This window comes from Fulvia fulva, chromosome 8 (genome assembly GCF_020509005.1).
Source record: "Fulvia fulva chromosome 8, complete sequence".
Lineage (NCBI taxonomy): Eukaryota > Fungi > Ascomycota > Dothideomycetes > Mycosphaerellales > Mycosphaerellaceae > Fulvia > Fulvia fulva.
Genome location: NC_063019.1, coordinates 3,947,195 through 3,972,938, shown reverse-complemented (window position 1 = coordinate 3,972,938; position 25,744 = coordinate 3,947,195). Strand labels below are relative to the sequence as shown.

The 25,744-nt window shown below is 54.1% G+C and overlaps 11 protein-coding genes across 11 annotated transcripts; 5 read left to right on the top strand and 6 right to left on the bottom strand.

The window, feature by feature from the left end:
- Window positions 1-1,498: 1,498 nt before the first annotated feature.
- CLAFUR5_11612 (uncharacterized protein) lies at window positions 1,499-2,222 on the top strand (the record flags this gene model as incomplete). Its single annotated transcript, XM_047910760.1, has 2 exons — window positions 1,499-1,636; window positions 1,722-2,222. 2 exons carry the CDS (start codon window positions 1,499-1,501, stop codon window positions 2,220-2,222), a joined length of 639 nt encoding a protein of 212 aa, XP_047765499.1.
- A 491-nt stretch (window positions 2,223-2,713) lies between these two features.
- On the bottom strand, window positions 2,714-3,638 carry CLAFUR5_11611 (U2 small nuclear ribonucleoprotein; the record flags this gene model as incomplete). Its single annotated transcript, XM_047910759.1, has 4 exons — window positions 2,714-3,073; window positions 3,126-3,386; window positions 3,438-3,478; window positions 3,560-3,638. 4 exons carry the CDS (start codon window positions 3,636-3,638, stop codon window positions 2,714-2,716), a joined length of 741 nt encoding a protein of 246 aa, XP_047765496.1.
- Window positions 3,639-4,023: 385 nt separating this feature from the next.
- CLAFUR5_11610 (Thioredoxin-like protein 4A) lies at window positions 4,024-4,455 on the top strand (the record flags this gene model as incomplete). Its single annotated transcript, XM_047910758.1, has 1 exon — window positions 4,024-4,455. One exon carries the CDS (start codon window positions 4,024-4,026, stop codon window positions 4,453-4,455), a length of 432 nt encoding a protein of 143 aa, XP_047765497.1.
- A 1,205-nt stretch (window positions 4,456-5,660) lies between these two features.
- On the top strand, window positions 5,661-6,308 carry CLAFUR5_11609 (uncharacterized protein; the record flags this gene model as incomplete). The annotated part of the gene is made up of 2 exons (XM_047910757.1): window positions 5,661-5,897; window positions 5,961-6,308. 2 exons carry the CDS (start codon window positions 5,661-5,663, stop codon window positions 6,306-6,308), a joined length of 585 nt encoding a protein of 194 aa, XP_047765068.1.
- A 589-nt stretch (window positions 6,309-6,897) lies between these two features.
- On the bottom strand, window positions 6,898-7,696 carry CLAFUR5_11608 (uncharacterized protein; the record flags this gene model as incomplete). Its single annotated transcript, XM_047910756.1, has 2 exons — window positions 6,898-7,176; window positions 7,229-7,696. The coding sequence occupies 2 exons, from the start codon at window positions 7,694-7,696 to the stop codon at window positions 6,898-6,900; spliced, it is 747 nt and encodes a 248-aa protein (XP_047765067.1).
- Window positions 7,697-8,118: 422 nt separating this feature from the next.
- On the bottom strand, window positions 8,119-9,110 carry CLAFUR5_11607 (uncharacterized protein; the record flags this gene model as incomplete). Its single annotated transcript, XM_047910755.1, has 2 exons — window positions 8,119-8,481; window positions 8,538-9,110. The coding sequence occupies 2 exons, from the start codon at window positions 9,108-9,110 to the stop codon at window positions 8,119-8,121; spliced, it is 936 nt and encodes a 311-aa protein (XP_047765074.1).
- Window positions 9,111-9,485: 375 nt separating this feature from the next.
- CLAFUR5_11606 (Pre-rRNA-processing protein esf1) lies at window positions 9,486-11,579 on the bottom strand (the record flags this gene model as incomplete). Its single annotated transcript, XM_047910754.1, has 1 exon — window positions 9,486-11,579. The coding sequence occupies one exon, from the start codon at window positions 11,577-11,579 to the stop codon at window positions 9,486-9,488; it is 2,094 nt and encodes a 697-aa protein (XP_047765073.1).
- Window positions 11,580-11,855: 276 nt separating this feature from the next.
- On the top strand, window positions 11,856-12,440 carry CLAFUR5_11605 (Ribonuclease P/MRP protein subunit POP5; the record flags this gene model as incomplete). The annotated part of the gene is made up of 1 exon (XM_047910753.1): window positions 11,856-12,440. The coding sequence occupies one exon, from the start codon at window positions 11,856-11,858 to the stop codon at window positions 12,438-12,440; it is 585 nt and encodes a 194-aa protein (XP_047765076.1).
- A 475-nt stretch (window positions 12,441-12,915) lies between these two features.
- On the top strand, window positions 12,916-14,122 carry CLAFUR5_11604 (UPF0643 protein; the record flags this gene model as incomplete). The annotated part of the gene is made up of 2 exons (XM_047910752.1): window positions 12,916-13,903; window positions 13,956-14,122. The coding sequence occupies 2 exons, from the start codon at window positions 12,916-12,918 to the stop codon at window positions 14,120-14,122; spliced, it is 1,155 nt and encodes a 384-aa protein (XP_047765075.1).
- A 318-nt stretch (window positions 14,123-14,440) lies between these two features.
- CLAFUR5_11603 (uncharacterized protein) lies at window positions 14,441-17,059 on the bottom strand (the record flags this gene model as incomplete). Its single annotated transcript, XM_047910751.1, has 1 exon — window positions 14,441-17,059. The coding sequence occupies one exon, from the start codon at window positions 17,057-17,059 to the stop codon at window positions 14,441-14,443; it is 2,619 nt and encodes an 872-aa protein (XP_047765070.1).
- A 1,118-nt stretch (window positions 17,060-18,177) lies between these two features.
- CLAFUR5_11602 (uncharacterized protein) lies at window positions 18,178-19,833 on the bottom strand (the record flags this gene model as incomplete). Its single annotated transcript, XM_047910750.1, has 1 exon — window positions 18,178-19,833. The coding sequence occupies one exon, from the start codon at window positions 19,831-19,833 to the stop codon at window positions 18,178-18,180; it is 1,656 nt and encodes a 551-aa protein (XP_047765069.1).
- Window positions 19,834-25,744: the final 5,911 nt, after the last annotated feature.

Genomic DNA, 25,744 nt, shown 5'->3' with positions numbered 1-25,744 from the left:
GCATCAATTATAAATCATCGCAATGAGGCTCTGATATGCTCGGCAGTACCTTGCAATGTCGCGGCAGGAATGCAATTCATCCTTATATGCGCAGACCTGCATACGGAGCCACGGCCGAGCATGCAGGTTTCAGCATGAGACCCATGACTGGCGATCTGTGAAACGAAGCGATCGAGTGGGCCTTGGCGACGCGCGACGCGTTCGTGCCACCCCTGCGTGCCCTGCAAGGCATGTAGCACAAAGACGACATGCAAGTGGAGCTGGAGTGTGTAGGCGTGGTAGGAGATTGTGAGATGATTTCTCCAGCCTCAGCGATTCATGTTGCGAAATGTGGCGTAGACTATTCGAAGCTGTTTTCCAGAAGAACTCTCTTTGGAGACATTTTCTCCATGACTTATCGCCTCCTTGGTAACTGTGAAACGGGCAAGAAGACTTACATGTACTGATTATGATGACGTTTGTGCTATAGGTGAATCGATCGGAAGACAGGCCCTCCCGCGACCGAATCCCAAGCACAAGCACTCACACACCCCAGCACGTTCCTCACCACACACCCTCGCACGATCGACGTCAAGGTGTAGCAAGAAAGTCAAGTACATGATTGTACCCACGATGCGCCACAGCGCCAACGTCTCTTTTGTGGCCCTGCAACATTCCAACGAAAGCGGGACCGGGTCTCACATGGCTGGCTCCTACCCACCCACGCAAAGAATGTACACCTAATCGCTACGGGCAACTAACGCATTCACTGTACTCTCCCATTCAAGCAAGGACGATCTTTGAAGTTACTAAGTTCTTGTCACACCAATCTCATCAAGACAGGCACAAGCTTGTCCCTCTCATCAGTGGTATTACATTACAGCACAGTTTACAGGCACGACTAGTCAGTTCAACTGGACTGCAGCACAGCACAGCACGGCGAAGGCGACACAAGGCACGGCACGCACAAAGCTGGGGAGAGCCTTTGATATAGGTACCGTACCGACGAACTGTACCTCATCATATTCGACAATCGGCTGTACCTTCGCTGCACAGTCTGCCTGTGCTGTACACACACTTCCATTACTCATTACCCCATCTTACCGGCTCCAGCGCACCGCACCGCACCGCACTGCACGCTTCATTATACGTGCCATCGTTTGTTCTATATCCCGTGTCTTTGTTCTTGAACCTTCACCTGACCCCGTTCTGGACCCAAGGCTTCATCAAACCATGCGAATCACGACGCGTCTTCCAAGCACGACAATCGCCTACACAAGATCAGATCAGATCACTGCAACATATCCGACACCTCAAGCCCCACTCGCCTGGCCCGCGAAACTGTCTCTACAGCCGCCTCCCGCCCGTGCATCAGGGACCCTGGCGCATCCAACAAAGGCTGCATCTGGAATTATACCCCGTTTCGAGACACGACTCAGGCTATTGCTGAGACTTTGAGACAGCGTGGACGTCGGTGGGGGTTTAAACAAACGCAAAGCGCAGCTCTTTCTTTCTGAAGATGTCAACAAGTACTACGACCGATCAACAACAACAACAGTCATCGAAACCATCCTTCTGGAAAAGCATGTTCCTCTGCTGCGGCTCCAGCGACGCATCAGACGATGAAGATGAGTATCCCAGGAAACCATTGCAGATTGTAAGTGTCCCCCTTCTTCCTTCCTCACCACCCTCTCCCCCAAGCCCCACCAACCCCACCTCTAACCATATCCCCCTCTCCACAGTCCTCACCAACCAACTTCCGCCGGCACGAAATAAACATAATCGGCCTCGACCCGGAACTCCAAGACCGTTACCGCCGAAAACAACAAGAAGACGCCATCGCCATGTTCAACGACCTCCGACCCCTGCAATCCTCCCCTTCCTCGCAATTCGCGGAACGGCCTGCCACTGCGACTAGACTCACGTACGAGCAGTTTACGCAGCCGCGGGCGGCGCCGAGTCGTTTGTCGCTTTCGGCGGGCCAGAGGGTGGTTAGTCATGCGAGGAAGTTGAGTGAGACTCTCACTGGGTCGAGGAAGCATTCGGCGGGTGGGGGGTTGGTGGGGGAGGAGGATGTGGAGATGAGGAGGTTGATGGAGGGGAGTCGGACTGATGTGAGTGGAGTTGCTCCGCCGAGTGATGTGGGTGGGATCAAGAGGGGACAGGCGAGGGGGTATAAGATGAGTGAGGAGAGCCTTGACAGTAGGGACGATAGTGCCAAGGGTGGGATTGGAAAGTTTTGATCTGAGCAGGTGTTGTGGGTGTAGGATACCGGGTGTGGTGATGGCCGTGGGAAAGGATATGGAGACGACTCTGTACAACACATTGGCATCTTAGCGTTGGGTATCATAACATAGAACGAGACGCGCGTGAAGCTGCGCTCGCGGAGTAATGGGAGATGGGATCCGATCTGTGTGGTTCATCAGTCTTTGCATTGGTGGTGCTATAGCGTGTGCTCTACCTTGGCCATCTCCTGCCAGATGTTAAAAGTCGTGTCTTTCCCCATGCTCTTTCGCTCCTTCCACTGGAGCATAATATGCCGCGTTCCTTCCGAGTCTAGCATGCAAAACAAGCATGCCTCTCCACTCAAGCCTCGCCAGTATAGAGTGGCTGCCAGTTGTCGGCTGGGGCGAAGTCATCTGGGACGCCAGAGGCACCATCCATGTCGTGTCGAAGTAGAGACCAAGGCTCGCTAGCTCCTTATCAAGCTGCTCTTGGCGATACTGCTCAGTGTTCAGGTCTCATCCATAGCCTCGCCACCCATGACTCCAGTGGGAAGTCGCCCTTCGTTCAACGCCTTTTCGAGACGCTGTACTTCGGCAAGTGTCTTCGCTTTCTTAACGAGGATCTGAAAGCGTTTTTTCTCCTCGTCCGTGATCTTCATCTTCTTGCTGCTGCCGTTGCCGTTCGCCGTAGGCGCACCTCCGAAACTGGAGCCCTTCGATCGTGTCGCAATGATCTGTTGTGCAAGTTCTGTAGGTGCGTCTTTGGTGCCGAACAGCTCGGCGGCCCTCTTCCGCTCGGCATCCTTGACCTTCTGGAAATCAAGAAAGCGGACTGAAGGACACCGCCAGAGTACCCAGTATCTGTAGTTCTGCCACATAATCAGCAATCGCTCCTTCCATGTCTGCCTCTGTTGCCCTTACCTCTTTCTCTGCCACTGGGTTCTCCTTCAAGCTCAGATATGTCAACTTCGTGAAGCCCTGCAACGAATCCAAGTCTGCCAGCTCGTTGATGTGGTTTTCTGTGAGGACGAGCGTGTGGAGGTTCGGCACGCTTTTCGACATGTTCTCGGAGATGGTGGATATGCGATTCTTCGCGCATAGCAGCGTCTGCAGTCGGTTCGATAGTGGGAAGTTGCCGAGCATGGAGATGTTGTTATCGGTGAAGTCGATGCATTCTTGGTCCTGACCAGAGTGTTAGAACAGTCACTGCCTTCCGTAGACTGGTAGACTCACTTTTGCGACACCCAAGTTCTCGACGCCAGGAATTTTGTGCCCTTGTGTTCACTATGAATCAACTAGCTCTTGACAAAGTGTAGTATCTGTCCCTCTCAGGGCATCGTCTGGGCAGTCCATACCTCGTAGGTCGAGTTCGCGCTCGTTTAATGCGTTGTTGTATGAGAGAGAATTCGTGATCAGCTCTGCCGTGAGCCTCATCTTGTGATCAGGTGGGGATTGGTCGCGTGAGAGTCAGGAAGGTGATCAGAATGTACCGGGACCAGCGTAGTGTGTAATGCGACAGCGATATGGCAGGGTAGTGAAGCACGCGAGGGCGTAGAAGAAATCATCGAGCCGGTTCTGAACTTCAAAGAGCCTCATCGGCGAATCTGCATGACAAGCTCCGACTTCACCATCTGCCACCACCTGTGAGTCTTCTTCCACAAGACTTCTCCTTCTTTCCTACATACACACACTTTCTTCTCACGACAACCTCAACCTCAACACACAGTCAAAGAGCGACTCATTATCACACCGAACCAACTCTCACGCGCAAAGACAACCACCACATCACCATCGATCACACCCCACCACCTCCACCACCATGGGCTCCGTCGTGATCCCCCATCTCGTCACCGGCTGGCACGTCGACCAAGCCATCATGTCCGAAGAAGATCGCCTCGTCGTCATCCGCTTCGGCCGCGACTGGGACCCGGACTGCATGCGCCAAGACGAAGTCCTCTACAAAATCGCCGACCGCGTCAAGAACTTCGCCGTCATCTACGTCTGCGATCTCGACCAAGTGCCCGACTTCAAGCAGATGTACGAGCTCTACGATACCGTCACCCTCATGTTCTTCTTCAGGAACAAGCACATGATGTGCGATTTCGGCACGGGAAATAATAACAAGTTGAACTGGGTGCTGGAGGACAAGCAGGAGTTGATTGATATTATTGAGACGATTTACAAGGGCGCGAAGAAGGGACGGGGTCTTGTGGTGTCACCGAAGGACTATTCCACGAGGTATAGGTACTAGGTGCTGGTTGGAAGTGGGGACAAGCGGAGTCAGAAGCACTGTGCTGTGGTTGGGCAAATGCTGCTTGTGACAGCATAGCAGAAGCATGATGAGACGCTGAAGCCGCGGCTTCGAGATCGTGCGGATGGAGCGAAGGGCGATGAATCACGACTGAGATTGGGCACTGCGGGGAGTCTAGGGAGCGTTGGTGTTGAAATGGTTGGTCTACCCAGATTGCTTTCTGTACTTGAGTTGAATGCTAATACGACTTGCCCCTCGAAGGCTCTTGAAGTTGCTCCTTAAGTTGCATGTGAGTGACTGTCATTCTTGGCTGCTGATACTGTAGGTGCCGTGACCGTTCATATCCAGGCTTGGTTGCCTGCTGCCCGCACCAGAAACGCCAACTGTCTACAGTGGCCGTGAAGAGATCGCATGCCATGTCCACATCCATGGACCCGTGACCGTGACTCGGTGCCATCCCCATGGACCTACTCTGAAGAAGGACTCTGAAGAAGCCGCGTTGCCTACCAGTCGAGACGAACCCCAGGCAGCTACTCACCACGAAAGCGGCGGCCACCGTTGCAACCCCTCCAACAATCTCACCCCTCGGCCGCTCCCGCACCTACCTATATATCCCACTCCAACCACCGCTTATTCATCAATCAAGTAAACCAGAATTACCAACGTAAAGACCTCCCGCAGCCAACATCTGCGCAAACAAACAGTTACTGGTCCTCAAGTAGGACTCGAGTTCAATCCCCCGGGATTGTAACTTGTATAAATTCAGAGTAGATGCGAGAGAATCCTTGACACAGTGCACTACTTTAGGAGGGTTGTTGGTTGGATATTCGAGTTTCTTGTCCTATCACGTTGAAGAATGTGGTAGGTTTTCTTTTTGTCGGGTTCTTTGAGGAAGTGAGGAGGCAAGGTAGTGAGGTAGGTGAGATAAGTGAGGTCGGTCAAGCTTGTGCATGCGAGCATACCAAGTGAGCTGCATGAGTGTTCTTCTTTTGCTCTTCTACTACTCGCGCGCCTTCCATGCCGCAATACGTTTTGCCCCACTTTTTTGCCTACAAAAAGGTTGCGCTGTTTTGTTCACACCTTTGCCACCATCTCACCAGACAAGACAGCAGTCAGCTTGATACCACGCCACCCCGACTTGCAACTTGCAACAGCTACATCGCGCTCTCCGTGAGACCAACCACGCTCGTCAACCACAAGCAGATATGGACAACTTTGACCGCGCTGCTGAGACACAGTATACCATGAATGGTCTGCTGCGGTATGAGCTCTGGCAGCTTTTGGCACAAACACAGTATGCTGACTACAATGGTAGCTTCTACAAAACTGGGGCTTTCTCCGACGTGACCGTCACATGCGGCGGGCACGCTTTCCCTTGTCACAAGATGGTGCTGGTCACCAGATCTGAATGGTTTTTCCAGGCATGCGCGGGACGCTTCAGGGTGAGTCGTAATCATCGCGCCGCGTATCCTCTCCCACAGACAACTTACTGACGCCATGCTCAGGAGGCGAACTCCCGCATCATCGTGCTCCAAGAGGATGACCGGGAGCTTGTTGGCGCGATGCTCTACTTCTGCTACGCCCTCGACTACGACCAGCCAAGCGCAGATCTCCCCGCCGTCCTCTTCCACGTCCGCATGTTCGCACTCGCTGAGAAATACTCCGTCTATGGCCTGACCTGTCTCGCGGCGGACAAGTTCAAGAAGGAGGCTAAGAACGGCGCTGATAAGGCAGTTCTGGCAGAGGTCGTCCGCGAGGCCTACGATACGATATCTGATGAAGAGGGCATGTTCGGGAGGGCGATCATGGAGATCATGGGGCACGAGCTGGAGACGATCAATCTGGACGGGTAAGTCCTCGACCGACTGTTGACGATGGTCGTGGGATTTGGTGGCGACATGGCGCGGGCTTTGGTACATGAGCGGGCAGAGCAGACCATTGAGTGGCAGACCATGAGCAGACCATTGGGACAGAACGATGATTGAGGTTGGGGAGAGTGTTTGACATTCAGCGCGGCGCTTGGACGGGGCTTTTGGAACTGGACGCGACGAAGCAGGCATGGAGGACGATCGATTGGCACCAGGATGAACGTGTCCTTTGGCGCGATTACATTGGCAGGCGACATTGGTAAGTTCAATCGCGACCGATGAGCTGCAGACTACTGACCGAATGTCCAGGACTCGATATACGATAGGATGATGTTCGAAACCTCCACTGAACAGACCATGGGTTGAAGTACGTGAACATGAGCATGATACAGATGTTTGTTCTCCTTTCGAATCTCCAACGCAGGCAAAAAAGCTGACGATCAACAGTTGACGCAAGTCTCAGACATCGGTATCAGCAATAATGATGTTGTACGTGGCTACATGGCAGCGACTCCTTTCTCTAAGCGATGACCAAAGCTCCTTCGTCCGGCTCCATTAGTGATGCTTCATCTGTTTATGCCTCACCTTCATCCTCATCCACCTCATCCCAATCTCCAATTTCCTCCTCGTCCTCGCTCCACCCGTCGTCGTCTTGCCAGCTGGTGCTCTTGGTGCCTTTGCCGAGTATGTGGCCTTCTCCACGAAAGTTGCCGTGGCTATGCAGCTGAGATGGCGCTGTGATGGTCTGCTGAGGTGTGCTGGCCACAGAGACGTTGGCTGAATCGTTCTGCTGCTCAGAAGTCGCTATAGCCAGTATTGCTTGACTCAGGTAGTCGTCCAGGTCTGCCGTGATCTGTTGCGTGTTAGTCACCTCGCCACTCCCAGTCTCAAGCTCATCCTCTCACCTCATCTTCGCTCCCGAACCGCACGGCATGTTCCATCCTCAGCACGCGGAACTTCCCACGCGCATCAGCTTCGAAGGCATCGTTCCAGGCAATCGAGTCGTTAGACGCCACCGTAACACATCGAATATCCTTCACCTGATAGCGCAGCTCCTTGTCCAGCGTCTCCAGCCACTGCACGCAGAAGTCCACCGATTTGCCGCTGAGGTAAGGGACGATGAAAACTCCGTCGAGGAAGCTGTTGAAGAAGATCTTCCTGGTGCGTAGGCAGATCGTACGCCGGTCCATTCGTGCAGGTGAAGGAAGGAGCAGTCTCGGGCTTGTCGCTGGCCAGTCGTGGTAGCCCAGGCGTTCTGCCACTTCGTCAAGGTAGCGGATTGCTGATGGCGGTTTGACGATTTCGTCTAGGATCATGTCTTGGAGCTCTCGAGGTAGGGTGCGGATCGCGGTTGTCAGAGTTGGTCTGGACATTTCGGTAGGTGGTTGCGTCCTGCAGCTAGTGATCAACTTTGATGGTTCTTGAGCGGGTCGCGACTGATGATAGCGATCGTTGAAATGTTCAGATGGTGAAGATGGTGTAAGTTGCTAGAAGCGCATAGAGTATGATATGCGGCGACATGTTCGTGCCTTCCGCATGTCTCACCCCCGTTTGTCCCATTCGAAACAAGCTAGTGGGAGCTAACGCAGCGCACGGTCAATCTACAGGTGTTAGGAAGCAGCGACTCTACCAATGTAGGTGCCATCATACATTCTGAGACAGGTATGCCTTGCCGTTGCTGTTGTTCAGTTCAGAGCGACGAGTTTATTTTAATGCAGAGAGCGACACAGGGCTGAACAAGGCGAAACTTGACACAACCAGAACGTAGCAATTGCCCTCAGCTCACGAATCCGTCCTATGCATATTCCTCATCTGGATCGGCTTCGCCAGTATCGTCCTCGTCCTCATCGCTCTGATCGTCGTTGTCCTCAGCTAAATTTTCCGGGCGGAACTCATTACCATGCATAAAATCATCATCATTGTCAACCACGATACCAGCCGCTCGCGCTTCTTTGAGGGATTGATCTTTCGCGTAGTTCATCTGAGCCTCTTCCATGAACTTGCTATGGTCTGGAGGTGACGGCTCCCACCCCGAGTCTGACCCTGGTGCTGGTGGCGGCAGCGCAGGCGGCGCAGGTGGTGGCGGCGGTGATGGCGGTGGAGCATGTCTAACGTATGAAGGGCTTCGAGTCGCATAGTCGGCAAGGCCCCCGGTCAGCTATACCCACGGCCAGTCAGTTGAGTCATCTACCCCAAGAGACCAGATATACTTACCTCGCCTTCCTCATCGCCTACATGAATGATCCGATCCATCCCCAGCTCTCGAAGTCTCCCGCGCAGCGCCGACTCGTTTCGCTCGGAAGCTGAAGGCATCCGACCACGGTTCCGTACCGTGAGAGCTCGCACGTCCAGGACCAATTCGCGATGATTGGGGTCCCGAAGTAGAGACCGGTACCAGCTGACACAGATATCTGTAGCAGAACCCTGTAGATTATCGGCAATGAATATGGTCCCTGCCCCGCCAAAGAACGATAGCGCATACTCCTCCGACGACTCCCTATCCACGCGAAGCAGATGAAACCCATCGGGCGACGGGCAGTAAGGTCGTCTTGCAGCATGAGCTGGTTCGAGACCGTGGGTCTGAGCGTACTGATCCAGGTATCGCAGTCCCGGCTTGGCTGTGAAGACCTTGTGGTATATCATGTCCCAGAGCTCTTGAGGGAGGACGTCCATGTAGCCGGCTGTGTCATCGCAGCAGATGAAATGTCGATGTCGACCTTGGGGGGCGGCGACCTCGTTAATGAAGCGAGGCATTTTGCTGTAAAATCTCATGCATTGCTCGAGCATGGCGTCGTCGATCGTGTCGAGTAGCTGGGAGTAGTGTCGAATGCAGCTTTGAAGGAGGTTATCGTTGCTCGTGCAGGTTGGAGACGGAGACGAGACGCTTGAAGTACTGCATACAGCTTTGCAGGATAGAGTCGTCCATTGGTGATCAATTGTGGGTGAGCTATTGCAGAGCGGACGCAGTGGATTGTCCGCAGGGTCTACAGTGCGCTGTCAATGGTATTTGGGCATTTCGCTGGCCATTGTCGTTTTGATTGGCGTTTGCTGTTGTGCTGAGCAGTTGCCAGAAGGTACGAAGACATGCGCGCGCGTTTGGTGCAACTCTGGACAACGGATTGTACCTGGAGACGAGTAGCTAGCATCTGATGGGACAAGGGCTTACTTCGCCTTGCTCTTATTCTTGTTCTTCAACCTCGCAACAAGCCCCTTCACATCCTCACCACCAGCCTCAACATCACCACTGCCCTTCCCTTTCCTCACCTTCTTCGACACCTGCGCCTCGCCAACATCATCATCCTCCACCTTCCTCTTCTTCCTCCCCTCCTCCAACAACGTCTTCATCCCCTCCGTCTGCTTGAACCTCGGATTCGTCGGATCAATAGCATACTCATGGCTGTCAAACAGCTTGCTGAAACGAGGATCTTCAGTCTCGACTTTGAAGTCATCCTGCACCTTCTCCACTTCCTTCTTGCCCTTCTTCTTGTTGTGCTTTGCGCGCTTGGCTTCCTTCTGCGCCTTCTCGATCTCGCGCATGTCGAAGTGTCGGACGTCTGCATCTTCCTCGGCCATGAGGAGCTCGAGCTCGCCGCGGCGTGCTTCTGCTTCAGCGTCTGTGGCTGCTTTCGCATCGATCTTGGCTTGGCGGGCGGCTTTCTTGGCGGCTTTCTCTTGCTTCTTTGCGGCTTCGGGGTCGTTGAAGAAGGGGTCGTTGAATGGATCGTTGTCGTCACTGTTGGCTCCTGCCTCAGCTTCAACGACCTGCTCCTCTTCCTCATCAACGCCGTTGCGTCCCGCCTTCATGCGCTCCTTGCGTTTCTGCTTTCGCTCCTTCTCCTTGCGGATGTATCGCTCACGTGTTGACTCTTCGTCCTGGGGCTCATTCTCGAACACACCTTTACCCTCCTTGCCATTTCCTGCAAGACCTGAGGTGAAGGTGATCTGCATATCGCCCACGGGCTCATCCTTGCCCTTCTTCGATGAAGCGGTACCTTCTGCCGGCAGACCGAGGGCTTCACGCATTGTCGCGCGCTGAGCTTCCTTCTTCTTGGCTTTCTTATCCTCGGCGGATGACTTCCGGGAGGTCGTCGAGTCTGCATCGCTATCATCTGAGCCAATGTATGCTTGCAGATCGTTCTCGTCCATTTCTGCTCGCGAGAAAGCTCGCTTCTGCACTTCCTTTCTCGTGGCATCATCGTCGTCCCAAGTCAGACGGACCCTGGAATGTGTCAAAGCCTCGGTACGGAAGTCGTTTGGCTTGTATCCTCGCGGCAGGTCGTTGCATTCGTCGTGAGGTTCGTCATCTTTAAAAGATTTATCATCTGGCACGAAGCGCAAGTCGAAAAAGTTTGAGGTCGAAAGATACTCTCTGCCGTCCATCGCGTCGTAGATCATCTTGGCCGTCCCGTGACCGTCGCATTCAATGACAGCGTAGTAGTAGCGCAGTCTCTCCAACTGATACTGTCGCAGCTTTGCAGTGTCAAATTCGTCACCTTCGCTGGCTTGCTGTTGGAGCAGCTTTTGCTTGATCTTCTCGTCGTCGTCTGAGCTCTCGTCCTCCTCCTCGGTCCTCTTCTTCTTCTTCGACGACGAGCTCGCAAAAATCTCTCGTGGTGGTCCCTCAATCTCCTCACGTTCCAACCGCTCTCGACCAAACTCGCTGGGGTATATCGTGACATTGCGGACCTTCCCACCAGTGGGCGCAAAACTCTGAGCTACAGCCATGAGATCTGCAGCACGTATGTTGTCCCAGTCCAGGTTCACGCATGCAATCCTCCGCGACACATCTCCCATTGGTATATCTTCAGTCTGTTCCTGGCCTGCCGTCGCTTCTGCCAGCTCCAGCTCATTGTCCTCTTCATCTTCGTCTGATGTCTCCTCTTCAGAGCTTTCACTCTCGGAAAAGCCATCGCGAGCGGGATCGCGCTCTTTTAGCGAGTCTTCCTCCTCGTCGCTCCCATCTTCCTCGTCTTCTTCACTCTCATCAGAACTGCCAACCACATCTCTTTCCACTTTTTTCTTCAGTATTGACTTCGGCTTCTCCTCTTCGTCTAGCCTATACAACCTCTCCAAGTCCTTCTTGCCCGTCTCAGGCTTGATCTTGCGGCCATAGCGATCGACTTTGGCCTTTTTGCTGAATTCCTTGTCGGTGAAGAGAGTTTTGAATCGAGGGTCGACTGCTGTGCGGGCTTCTTTGCGACTGGGTAGCCGATAGCGAGGATCTGAAGAGAGCGCACTGAAGCGACTGTCGGACATGTTGGGTGTTAGTACAATAGTATATGTACAAAATGTTGTTGTCGCAAAGCAATAAGACGTTGGAAGAATCGAGGTCGTGAACTTTTCTGCTATCGATAAATGCAACCATCAAACGTTGATGGGTCCACATCAATATTTGATGTTTGGCCTGGACCCAGATCTTTCTCGTCTGTGCCTCTCGCGCAGCATCATCTTGACTATGACATCGACCATGATAACAAGATTCATCATAACCTCACTCGAGCTCTACAGATATTGCATGGACACATCTCCAAGATGGTCCGGATAAAACACCGCTACCTCCTCCTCAACATCCTCTATCCATCCCTGGACAAAGCCAACACTCCCGCCACCCAGAATGACTCCATCCCATACACTGTCCAATTCCGCCGTCCCAGCTCAGACTATCTCGATGCCAAACTCCTCGGTCGCATGATCCGCGATGGCGTAGCAGAGCTCTTCGGCGACTACGGAGCTGGAACCACAGCCGGTAGTCTTCAGGTCAAATATGTCAGCTCAGCAACATCAACAGCTATTGTCCGCGTAGCGAGAGCGCATTACAGGATGGTCTGGGCGGCGCTGAGTTTTGTTACGAAGTTGCCGAAGCCTATTGATACGGTCTGTGTTGTGCAGGTGGTGAGGGTTAGCGGGACGATCAAGAAGGCCGAGGAAGAAGCTATCCGGAGGGCGAGGGCTGTTATCGTGAGAGCGCAGAGGGCGAGAAGTGTAACGGGGGCGTTGGAGATGGGTGGTGGGCTTGGTGCTTCATCTCTTGATGAGATTGATGATGATGGGCTAGGCTTTGCGAATGGTATTGAGGATGCCGACGGACCGGACGACATGGACGAGGATGAAGACTGAACGCTGCGCACTGGGAGCTATGTTTGCACGAGGACGACGCTTCAGCTTTCGAGCAGAAGCCTGAGAATGCTGTGATGATTGGACCCAGATCTATGCACAGCACTGGAACTCTTCAGCAACTCGTCTTCCCAAAATGGACCACGAAATGGACCACGAAGTAAAGCACGAAATGGACCACAATGACACAACATAGCACCTGCTGAGTCATGGGTAATCGTCAAACGTCAAAGAAGACGCCTAGAACAAGGCGACAAAGTGCGTGTTCGATCACAAAGACTTTGTGTCTTGCTGACCACTCACGATCCCGGCTGACTGACATGCACCCCATGGGAATCCCGCATCGGTAGACTACCTGCATGATGATCAACAACCACAACTCGGCCTCAGATACAGCCTTTCGATCGTATAGACGTCTTTGTAGCTCGAAAATCGCGATGATCGGTTCTTGGGAGGGGTGGGCCCTTTGCAAGGCGAGATGATCGCTCACCGAGAACATCGCAATGGAGGACACGATCGGCTCGTCGCCATCACCACGGAGAAGAGTCAGGTGCAACATGTCATGCTGTTATACGCTCGATTGCCCTTCCTGCTTCCGCCTCTTTTCCACACTGCTGACCGTCCTGGCGTGAGCACGTCAAATTTCGGAACATCGCACCGAAATGGCGCAATCAACTTCACCTCTTGCGTTTGCCGCCAGAAAGTCAAGCACGAGCGATCACGTTTCGATCACAACACACCGATATTCTTAGTAACCATGGGGAAAGTTCTTGCATTGTACCACTACGACACCTACGAACCTCCACCTACGTACCGCAAGGACTGGCCACAGCAGCGAGACACAACAGTAGTGGAAAGCACCCGATCACCGACAGAGAAAGCAACACACGATTTGCATCGCCAGTGTACAGCAGTACGCAAGATGGCTGCAGTAGCAACACAACTATCACCAGAAATCCCAGTTGGCAAAGATCACTACGCAGCTGCTAGTACAATCGTCCGCACCAGCATCGACTCTAATCCGGGACACATCACCACGGACACCAGCAACCTGGAAGCAGGATCGCATATCGACCTGAATGCCACTCACCTCATCAGCTCACCATACCCCGACTTCGAGAATCAGCTCCGCCTAGCAGATGTTGACATCCCTTACCAGCTCTTCGCCTTCGCGCTCACAGCACTGAAACAAATACGCCCAGACTACGCCACGGCACCATATTTGGAGTCCTTCAACTGGTCTGAAGTATTCGCTTTACTACGAACACTCTGCAAGCAGGCTGGCTATCAATGGGAGGGGCGACAGTTCTACGTGGTCATCTTTCGATCGAAGCTTCAAGTAGGAATTGATCGTGAGAGGTTGGGTCTGCTCGATCAGATGAGCCACCAGGAAGCTTGTGCAAGCGGAGGATTGTTGAAGTATTGGTTTGGAAGTACTGATGGGGAGAGGAGGAATTTGGCGACTTGTGAGTGGCTCACGAGAAGAGAGCCAGTAGCATGTACTGACATTCGAGATAGGCTTGTGGCGCAACCACGAAGATGCAGTGGCAGGCGGAGGCGGTCCATGGCACAAACAAGCGCGAATGGCTGCAAGGACGATGTATGAGTACATCGACTTCGGTGTGCACCAAATGGTCGTGGGAGCTGGCGCTGAGTCGTGGCATATGGAAGATTGCAAGCGGTGATCAATTTTGCTGATGAGAATTTTGCGAGAAGTCGAAGTTCTCCCCAAGTTTTGACATGGCATTAGCGAGGCGTTGGGGTATACACCATGACGACTTTCAAGCACAGCAGAAAGCTCAGCGATAGAATTGGATACTTCTCATGGAGCTCTACGGCTCACAACGTAAGGCAGAAAGCCTGGTATAAACACAGTAAGAAATGATCTCCCTCCCGAAACCATCGGAATGTCCCGTCGCAGTACGCTAAAGGATGTGAAAACGCCAATCATAGTGTGGAAATGTGGTACCCAGGCCTCCCAACTCCTTGACGCCCGGAGTTCCTTACTGTGCACCGCCGAATGAGTCGTCCAGCGGTGGCCAGACGAATTGCTCGTTGCCATGGTTGAAGTTGCCAACATCGCCCTGGCCCTCTTGAGCCCCAGACATGGCTTGAACGTTGTCAACGCTGGAGTCCGGGCCTGAGGCAAAGTCGGCCTCGTTGAACTCGGACAGCGGTGCTTGACCAGATGGCAAGGCGGCGCTGGAGTCCAGGCTAGAGAAGTCGTCCTCGTCGAAGTTGAGCAGCTCATCTTGATCTCCTGGCACGGCGACGCCGAAGTACTCACCGCTCGGGACGTTCTCGCCAGGCAAATCAACCGTGTTGTGAAATTGACTGCCCACTCCGAAGAGATCGGCGTTTTCAACTGCCCTAATGCCTTTAGCATTGTCCGTGGAATTTATGGAGTTAGTGGGTTGTGCGGCGCTCGCGAGAAAGTCGCGCCAGATCTCCTCGTTGGTCAGATGGCTAAGGTTGGAAAGCGGCTGTTCGTTCTGTTGGGGCTGACCATTGAAGTTGTAGGGTTGAGTGATGTGCTGGTTGAGGCCTTGAGTCGGAAGGGTTTCTGGCTGTGGAGGTTGTGCAGAGGTTCTGAATAGATGGAGATAGTTGTGTTGTGAGTTCTGGGCGTATGGTAGGTCATTGTTGTTCTGCGGTCCAGATGGTGCAGTAGATAGTGTCGTTCTTGGTCGCTTGGGTGCTGAGGAACCCATGTAGACGCGTTCATCGTCATCTTGCTCATGAGCACGCTTGATGGTAGAATTGGTGCGAGCTTGTGGAAAGCTCGTGGCTGGAAGCGGCGAGCGGTGGAATTCAGGTGCGTTGTTGTTGCTCAGATCGCCCAAGGGGTTAGCCCCCTCTCCAGAGGTGTTGGTATGGGGTTGGAACTGGCTCTGCGGCTCGAAATCCGCACGCGACGAGCGCTCGTGGTCTGAGGTGAGACTCGGGATTTGGTCGGTGGATGTAGTCGGTGCTGCAACGGCCACTAACGCGTTTGCGCCAGCCTTCTTGGCTCTAGTCCTCTTGGTGCTTGACGTTGCGCTTCCTTCAGGCCCCTTCTTGGTCTTCCTCTCGCTACCAGCCACACCAGCAGGCGGGGGAGTGACTTCAGCGGTTGGTGGTGTAGACGAGTCTTCCGGCGCAGTAGAAGAACGTTGACTTTTTTGACTCTTCAGCGTCTTGGTGATCTCAGCCCGCCGAGCATTATTGTTTTCGTTATCTTTCTTGTCCTTGACGTACTTCAGCGGCTGAGCTAGCACCTTGATACAAGTCTGTGCAGTTGGCGCCTTGAACAAGTCGAGACAGACCGTCTTCTCCTCCAAGAGGGCTTGTTCCACCAAACGGAAGCGCTTGCAAGCCTTCAGTGACTCGTCAGCACTGTTGCCCTTGAACAGGTGTCCCAAGAGGTTATCGCCCTCAAGGTGATACTTGATGATGTACTCAACGAGCATGTGACTGATAGCAGACGCAATCTTGTGGGCTACTTGCTTCTCAATATGGCCCAGATGTTCATCCCACTTCTTCTGCGCTTTGCCCTTCTTCTTGCTGAAGAACGCCGCGAAGAGTCGCTGGAGGCATTGCGGCTTGTTGTCGCAGATCCAGGCAATGTCGTCGTCTATGACATCAGACTGTCGACGAGTTCTGTGAAGCCAAGACTCTGCTGCTGCTGGGCTGTCGAAAGGCACGAGTTTGGTCAAGAATCCCTTTATGACTTCGACATCGTCTTCGTCTTGGTCTGAAGCGTTCGTGAGATCAATGACATCTTCGTTGCTTGCATCAATGAACCGTGAGTCGAGCGCCCCGTCGGTGCGTTGCTGCTCGCGAAGCTGGTCGATGAAGTCGGCCAGTATACCACTTGGTTGGAGCACGAAAGCTCGTCCTGGCTTGATGTTCATTGCCAAAGACAAGCAGTAAAGCTTCAACTGTGGCGAAGCCACTGCGGCAAGTAGGTGCTCTGCCTTCTCAAGCAAAGTCACTGCGTGAGTCTGATCAATGGCATTGGGGTTGAGCAGGATTTCCATCAGGTCTTGCTTGAGGCTCCCCAAGCCATACGAACTCTCCCGGTAGCCTTCTTCCAGTTTCTTCCACTCTTGCTCACTGTACTCGCGCGGCTGTAGGTCGTCGAGTACTCCGAGGGCGTGGTCGATGACCGCCTTCGCATCTTCAGGGGATTTCTCATCGTCCAAGGCGGCTGTCGCAGTGGCTTTGACTCCTCGACGAAACCCTGGCTTGGTGAACCGGTACGCCGTGCGACCCGGACCGCTAAAGTAGGTAAGTTCACGAGCAATGTTCCAGGCACGGTGAGCCGAGCGATCGTTGTTGCGCATCGCGGTGACTGCTGAGTCGTGGGAGAAATTCACCAACTCCAACATGTCTTCAAGGTCGCACTCTACCTCCCGCTGTGTGTATACATTTGGTGCGTTAGTCTGATCGCTGCTCAAGACCTGAGCAGTGACGGGCCTTAGTATAGCAGATCGCGTTGCCTCGCGGTTGTCGTTGTCGGTGGAGTATACACTTAGTGGATTGCGCATGAGCTGGTCATGAGACGAGACAGCAGGGTTGGTGGCAGGAGGGTTGTTGTTGCGGCCAAGCTCGTCGGCGAAGGCGCGCCATTGACTCTCCATGGTGTAACCTGGCAATGCCAATGTCTCGTGGTGATAACTGATGTCGTGGCGAAGAATGTACCTGGTGTCGAGTTTGCTAAAGAGTGTTGGTGGTCGGTCCAGATGAGAAGCCAGTAGGAAGCAGAAGAAGCACATCTTCCTCACGTAGAAGTAGCCAAACAACCCTGTCAAGACAATAGGCGGCAGAGCCAATGGGACCACGCCCTTGGGACTGTGCTAATCCCCATCTGGCCAGGATCACATTTTGACGTGAATGACCACCAGCCTTCTTGCCTGACTCAATGCCTTCCCGCCGGCCGATGGTGGTGAACGGATTTCTAGCGATTGTTGATACGTCAGTCATAGCGATCCTCCATTGTCGTAGGCTTCGAGACTCGGGTGGTCCATGCTAGGACCGAGTCGTGCTCGAGGTATCGATCACATGCTAGAATCTAGCGCAGTCGAGTCGAGGCTACCTTGGAGCCGAAACTCGACATAAGCGCGACCTTTTCCCTAATCGTAACGTAGGACTGCGCAGACGTCTCAATGGCTTGCTGTCGTTAATGCTCAATATCTTAGCTAAGGATGATAATTTCGACGAGGAATGGACTAGTGATCCAACCTCCGCTGGATATTCAGTCCTCCTCAGCCATTCCAATAGGCCTCCGAGCGTCTCAGGTATACAGTAGGCGCGCGTATATACGTCTTCTAGTAGATCATGAAGTGTACGACCATGAAGGTAGACGATGAACGGTGGCTTCAATTGACGGATTTGTAGCCAGCAGCTGATAATTGCTCCGCGAACATGCAGAGAGACAAGCAAATCCTTCATGCAGGTGCCCGACGATCCGTGATGTAGCAGGAGCGATGATGCGCAGTAGTCAGAGTGAAAGAGGTCTTGACATGTCGAGATTATGTATGCTTTTGATGGCAAACCGCGCGATTGTACGTAGTAGCGATCTTCGTGATTCCAGACCGGATTATGCTGTGAACTGAATGTGTGCTCGAAAGATCTGTAGGAAGCGCTGCGATGCTTGCGGTCCCTGGATGTTCCCCTCTCGCCCTTGTCGATGAATTCTGGACGTCGCTACAAGGTCATAACCTTTGCCAATACTGCTCATCGTACTATTCCACCTCCTTTACTCATCCCGGCCATGCTCCTCCTGCCCTTTCTCCTTCTCCTTCTCCTTCGTCCTGGCCAGCTCCTCCGCAGCAGCCTTCGCTTCATCCACGGTCTCCTTCTTCTTCTTGTTACTCCTAGCACCGGCCAGCTTCATGCTGTAGCACTTCCGTGGCGCTACGACAGCCGGAGCCCCAACATCAGCACCACCCTCCGAGATCCAGTCGGTCGGAATAGCCTTGATGTCAGTGCAGAGCTGTAGCAAGGCCTCGAAGCGCTGAGTCGCTGTGAGCCTGATGTCGTCCTTGGCGCCCTTCGGTAAATGTATCCAGTGCAGACCCAAGCCCTCTGTGTGGAGCTTGATCAAGCAGTCCACCGCGGCTTCTGCCTTGGCTGCGAGGAATTGCCTGTTGAAATCGGGTGCACTGCGCGCTAGCTGTCCCTCGAAGCGGACGATCATCTCTTCCTTTGTCCTGTCGTCCTTCGCGTCTCTTGTGCTGAAGTCGTCGGCGTCTGTGGTGACTTTGCACTTGCTCATCATGGCCCTCATGAGCTCCTTGACCGCGTAAGGTCTGTTCTCGCCAATGACATGTAGGTCGTCATCTACGCCTCGACCCAGCTGGATCTTGATTCGTGGCTCGTAGAGGAAGCGCTTCGCAGCTTGAGCGCTCGTGAAGGCGAAGTCGTCGGTGCTGATACCAGCGATCTGGCCATCGAGCAGGCCTTCTTTATCGACCCTTGGCAGCTCGACAAGATAAGCAGCACCATCATCGCCTGGTAAGCGCAGCTCAGCACCGAGGACTCCATCTAGCTGCCACTGTACCTGCTGCTCGTGGAGGACTCGCGGTAGGATGTAGGACTCTGCAAGTCGGAAGCTGCGGCGTGGTCGAATGGTAGCTGCGAGTGACAAGACCATGATCTTGTAGAACAGGGAGTTTGATGAGGAGACCATGCTGTCGACCTCTTCCATCCATAAGATCTCCTGCCTGTCGTCCACAGAGTCCTCGTCGATGAGTAGTAGCAGCAAGTTCTCCACGAGATCCTTGGCACTTTGCGTCACGTCATTGCCACGGTCATGAACAGTGAGGCTGGCTTGCTCGGTCGGGGTAAATACCACTGGAGACAGCCTTCCGAGACGGGCCTCGATCTTAATGATCACAGGCTTCAGTAGTGCTGGGCACTGCTGGTGCTGATATAGCTCTCGCATTGGCCCTACTAGTCTCTGCAGTTCCATGCCCATCAGGTAGCGACAGGCAGTGCGATCCATCGTCATAAGGTACACCATCGAGATGACAGTCATGTACGCGTCTCTTTCGAAGGCGTCGATCTCGCCCTCGGCAGGCTGTGCCCAGGCGTGAAGGCGAGAGAGATCGTCCATGGCCTGCGGAATGTTGCAGACGTGTCTGCCTTGTCGGATTTGGCGCTCGCAAACCTGGATAACGGCAGGGCAGAGGTGTGGGTACGAGGCGAATCGCCGGAGCAGCGATTCGATGGTCTGCACGGCAGGTCTGCCTTCCCTGCGTAAGTTCACCTCGCCGTGGGGTCGTGGGAGCTGTATCTTTGATCTCATGTGTGCCCGGAGACTGGAAGGTACGACGATGCCGATGCTGAAGAGGTGCTGTGTGATCGCGTTGATTGGCGCGACAGGGGCCGACTGGTTGTTGGTTGACTGCATGGCGGCGTATTGAAGTCTTCAGCTGATACTCCAAGTCAGTCATGGAACATAGCATCACGAAGGAGATATCTTACCTTGTAATAAGGCCAATCGCGGAATAGGTAGTTCTCCGAGCCGATGGTACAGGTCCAGAAGCTGAGGTGGTCGAGCTTGAGATGTTGGTCGAGAGAGGAGGAAGTGTCGTTGTACACCACGGTAGAGAATTGCGGCAGTGGTAGAAATACCCTCGAGACTCTGAGTCGAGACAATAGACGGCATGTCCATTGACGTTCACCACTGCGGGACTAGGTAGCGGCTGACAGAGGCCACGACGACCTTGGGGTGAACGATCAGTAGGACGCTTGGTACTGAATCCTGGCAGCGAGCCAGAGTCGCGTTCTGGGCCATCACAGATGGTAGAATGACTCTGCTGCGGTCCTGCATCGGCTAAGGAACGATCAGCATTGGAGTTGCTGTGACATTCCGGTGCAATGCAGCTGAGTCAACCCTATTTCTGTCGCAGGGGCCGTGTCATAATCGACCAAGGCCAAGTACGGATTGTCTGTGTATACATGAGATCTTGTTAGTTAGATGTCAGTAGTATAGCTCGATGTCAGTGATAGCACGAGGAGCCCAAATGTTCCTGTCCATGAGTCCTGCAGCAGTACTGCTGATGTAGATCGAGCGTGCGCTTGCTCAGCTGCACCCTCAGCACATGCACAAGGGCAGTCTGCACAAGCTACATCGCATGCGCGAGCCCGCCTACCGATCTGCACCATCCCGACCTCATCTCTTGATCGTGTGTATCATGTAGAGCCTCGATGGCGGAGAAATGTGGTATCGCGGGCAGAACGTGCTCGTGGAGGCTGCGCTGGCTTTCGACTGACATCCATCCCTATAGTGTCCAACAACTCACAGCAGACGACCACCACTCGCCACTTCCACAAGCTACGTCAGTAACGCGTCGCGATGAAGATCCTGTTCGATACGGAGGCGAGGAGGGGGCGGAGGAGGATAGAAAGCCGCTGATCGTCGCATCGGGCGCAAGACGATAACCTGGTGGAGCGATATGCCACTATCAGCGCACCACACAACACCCATCGCCTCAACGACCTCATTCTCCCCGACGAGCTTCATCAGCACACATCGAGATCGCAGCGCGGAGGAGGATATCTGGGCAGGCTCATTGTCCGTGGCGGTGGATCGAGAGAGGAGACCGCGACCGACCTCGACGCCAACCACCTTAGCAGCACACAACAGCAGCGACATCGCGAGATCATCGAGAAAAGCGCCTGCCAAAGACGTGAAGAACAACAGAAGGAACAGCACAAAGACGGGAAGACGCGATGTTGACAGCCGGAAGAGCCAAGAGCGACAGGCATCGGAAGAGGGAAAGCGTGAATCCTTCGACGACACCTCTCCTCCGACCACACCATCCGCTTCCCTGCGATAACCACGAACGAAACAGAGTAGATGCCCATACAACCCTGGCTGCTGAGCTGATACCCACCGAGGGCCCGGACGAAGAGTAAGAGCTCGATCCGGAGGGATATGCATGCGACGAGGGAGACATGCATCGTCGCATGCCTCGCAGCCAGACGCCGGCAATCATCTCGACATGAGCAGGAGTACAACATCACGGCGAAGATCACAAGCTCCATCGGACGAAGATCTTCGGTGATATCAGCATGACACGCCACAGGTATCGCAGTAAGCGATGAAGAGAAGACCGCGGAGCTCGCAGCATGGTCTTCGTGGTCACAGTGGACGGCGCCAGAAAAAGGCGAATGGCGAAGAAGCTGATACAGTGCTATGGCCTATATCGGGAGAGGATCGTCTGAAAGGATCCTGGAGTAGCAGCTCTCGGTATATGGACATGCTCAAGGAGTGAACGATGGACGGACTGCCTCTCTTGTCGCAAGAAGACGTCTTTCCCGCTGCATGATCCCATCAAGGCCGATCTGGAAAGCAAGCACAAGATGAGCAAGAGCAGATCGCCGCTGCGAAATACCTGCTGTTCTGTGCCATCTGGCAGCTGCAAGGAATACCGAAGGGCCCTGAGGTGGAGAGGCGGCTAAGCTGAAGAGATGGAACTTGTTGTGAATATCTATGGACTGTCTGGACTTGCCATACTCAAAGTACCTTTTTCCTGGAATCCGGCCGGTGGATCTTGGAGCCTTCGATGTTGCCAACGGAGCCAGCATTCCATGAATCTGCACATAGCTCGATCGATCGATCATACACCACTCGAGCGGTAGTGATTTTGGCCGAGGAGCGCCTCGAGTGAGACGACTGTATCACACGGGGTGGAATGGCCTGCTTGTTGCGTTGCGACGGCGTGTGCGATGGACCAGCCACAAGTATATCGTCGGACGACTTGGAAGAATTGTCGGAGGCTGTGCGCACCACCACTGAATGCGGATCCGGAGCATCGCTCGCCGCCCGGGGAAGTACCACTGCGAATCAGACTTTCAAGAGTCGTGGTTCGTCTTCGCCCATCTTACCGCGAGGCTAGGCGCGCTTGACTTCGATGGGCTTACCGAGGATAGAGAGTGGTCCCTCGAGGGTACATTCGACGGCCTTGTCGTTGTCGAAAGTGACAAAGCCAAAGCATCGTGGGCGGCCAGTATCCTGCGCACGTTACCGTCCTTGCGTTGAGACTTCCGACGAGCCTGCTGACGGTTCCCAAAGAGCGGCGTGATCACCCTGGCCGGCGGCCGAGCACGTCTCCTGACAACTCTTCTCTTCGCCTCGACGATGCAAGTTTGAAGATCTTGTAGGCATCGAAGACACGCTGGGCTTTTCTCACGAATCTCACGAACTCCACGAGGCAGCCGGAGCTTATATGGCGCGGGCGCCATACTGTGCAATCGCCGTCTCGATCGCCTGTGCTTCCTAGCTGTCCTGCGTGGCCGTCTACACAGCGTGGCTTCTCCAAAGCAGCTGAAAGAACGCTTTCTGGAGGGCTCGATCTTGTACTGCGATCCGCCACAGGAGCTTACGCTCTCCTCGTTGCTTTGGTCAGGAACATCAATTTCCAACCCAGTCCTGGTTTAGGCTCAAGACTCAAGTATTCTGGTCTAAAGCAATGAGGATAGCCGGCGAGGCGAGGTCAACACCCTCACCTGCCAAGGCACCTCAGGCCAGACCGAAGTACTTCCTGCCACCCAGAACACTCCCGGTCACCCTCGTAGCGGTAGCTGCAGAAGCAGCCGGACGAACGAAAGCAGACGTTCGGGTCTGAGGGACACCGGAGTCCGCCCCCAGGTCGCCTCCTGGTGAACTGTCGTGCATTGTGTATGGGTTGAAAGGACTTGGTGAAGATACTGCTCTGTCTGCACTTCTTCAGCCCCCATCTCAGGTCTTCTCGGCATTCCGCGAAGCTCTGCCAGAGTGCGAGGTGTGGTGTAGCTTTCCCACAAGGCTTCCATCTCTTGTCTTTGCCTGTTACTTTCCTCTCGGCCAACACCGAGCGCCCGAAACCTGGTATTGGCCTCTTCATCACTGGGGCCTGGCAAGCTGTATGGGCCTTCGCCTGCACCTTCGCCAGAAGATGCGGTGGATCCAGCAAACCATACAGTGACTGATCTTTGTCTTCCCAGCTTGTGGGCGATGTGCAAGCGTTTTTGCAGAAGATGAAGCAGCACGCTGGGGTTCTGCAGACCCAACTTATCTGCCGGGCCAAGTTCTCTGTTGCCGAAGGAGTCCTCGTTGAGTTGCTCGCTGCCGCCGTCAAGCAAGCTGTGGCATCCGCTTCGTTGCAGATGCTTGCCGCTGCGCTTGGAGCAATGGCTAAGTGATTATCAAACACGATGCTCTTTTCAACGCTGCCGTCCTTGTCTCTGCGAGAAAGGCCCCCGAGATGGCAGAGCTCTTTGTGGTTGGTGATGGCAGGCGCTGCTGTGCTGTGGTATCTTTGCCGCCGATGACGCTGCCGCGCTGGCTTGCCGGTGCCTGTCCATCACGCCTGTCTCGACCGGTGTCTCTGCTCTTACTGTGGGAGACGATCGCATGTCGGCTTGACAAGTGGTTGATGGTGGCTCTCTCACTGCGCTGGTATCAAGAGGTCGTGGGCTGGCGACGACCTCGATGGACGCATCATCTTTCTGTCGTCAGGCACATTTCTTGCCTGCCCGCGGTCAGTATAGCACCGCAAGCGGCTATGCTCATCATGTATCTGCCTCTTCCGCGCTATTTGCTGCTGTCAACTGCAACGAATGCTAGCTGCTGGCGATGGTGATCAGACACGCGCGATGCTGAGCATGAGGTCCGATGGACTCGCTGCCCGTCCAATGCTGCCTCTGTGGCTTGTCCTCCAGCTTCTCGTGGTCGGTGTTGTGGTGCCGCCGCAAGCAGTGGTGGCTGGACTGTGGCATCGGCGATATCCATCTCCTCTTCCCAAAGACGAAGTGTAACATCCTCATGCCGCTCCTGAGTCTGCCCGCGTCTGGGTCGTGTCGCCGTCGCTGACAGGCGCGCCGCGGATGAAGTACCACTTGCTTCTCGTTGGTGTTGCTGGATCAAGTCTTCGATGTCAACGAGCTTGGTAGCCGATTGGCGTTGCTGTCGCCCAGCTTCTTGGGTCTCTGCTTTCCACTCAGCTGCAGCCAAGTCTTGCTGCTCGCTGCTACCACCCTTGTTCGCCGCCGTGCTGTGACTGCTTCGGTGCGGCTCTGCTGTCTGATAGGCTGGGTGAGGATGTCCTGTACAGCTTTGTCAATGGCAGATCATTCAGCGCAGCATACACTGGCGCAGATACTGCCGTGTAGAAGCTGTATTCGAGGAGTTGATGCTGCCGACCTTGCTGTGATCGTGGTGGACTGCCGTGTCGGTTGCCGCTCGTCGCGTTGTGGTGTTGCTTGCTTGCAAGCCTTTCGAACTGGCTGGATGTTTGCCTCAAGCTACTGCAGCCTTCCACTGTCGCCCGATTTCCTCTTTCGATGCACCTGGGGTTGTTGTCCTGATCAATATGACCCTCCACAGTGTGTTGGCAGGTGTGCACTTGCTTGTGGAGAGTGTCGCGACCGTGGAGCTCTTCTCAATGGCCGCATCCACCTCCGTGGAGCCGACTTTCAGCGGAACACCATACCACGACGACGTTGACCCTACCGGCCATATCTCACGACACAATGAACGGATCATCACCAAACTCGACACGGAAGGTGCATACATCATCCTCTCAAACCTCCATGTCTCACAACGACGAGGTGTGGACTATGAGAGATGTTGTAAGCGGGGGAGGGAAAGCAAGTATTGAGGTATATAATTGTACATCGAATTTGTCCTGCGCCTTCGGGCCAACTACATCAAGATCAGTCGGTGGTTTGGTGTAGTTGTAAAATTGCTCTGCTCTGCTCTGCTCTGCTCTGCTGTACCCGTCGCCTAGATAGCACATGTTTGCCATATTCTCCATCTCACCCATTTCAGTCATATCGTGATAGCCTTGTACCAAATATTGAAGGCTTCCGCTAAGCAATTCTCTCAACAGTTACACCTATTCCTCGCCCCAATCGAGTGCACCGATCGAGCACACCCACCGAGTACACCGATTCGAGTACATCCCCCTCCGCGATATCCTCTTCCTCCCCCGCGTCGACCGACCGATCAGCACAAAAATCCCACGCCGGGGTTTCTAGGGTCACCACCGCTCGAGGTGGCCATAGTTTTGCTCTTTTTTTGCCCGGTAGAAAGGCTTGCTATCATATCAAGTCTGCCGATCTTTTTGTCCAGGTGGCCACTGAGGCCTCCTGAACGTTTGCCAACGATCAACTCATTCGCAGACTGCTTGAGATACATCATCTCAGACTCCTCCAACTTTTTGCTGGGTGCCAATGGCATGTTGTGCGTTGTGGTAACGATGTGTGTGTTTGGTGCTGGTGTGGTATGTGCAACGTCAAGCCGAAGTGGCCGGAGGGCTTTTGCCCTCACAGCA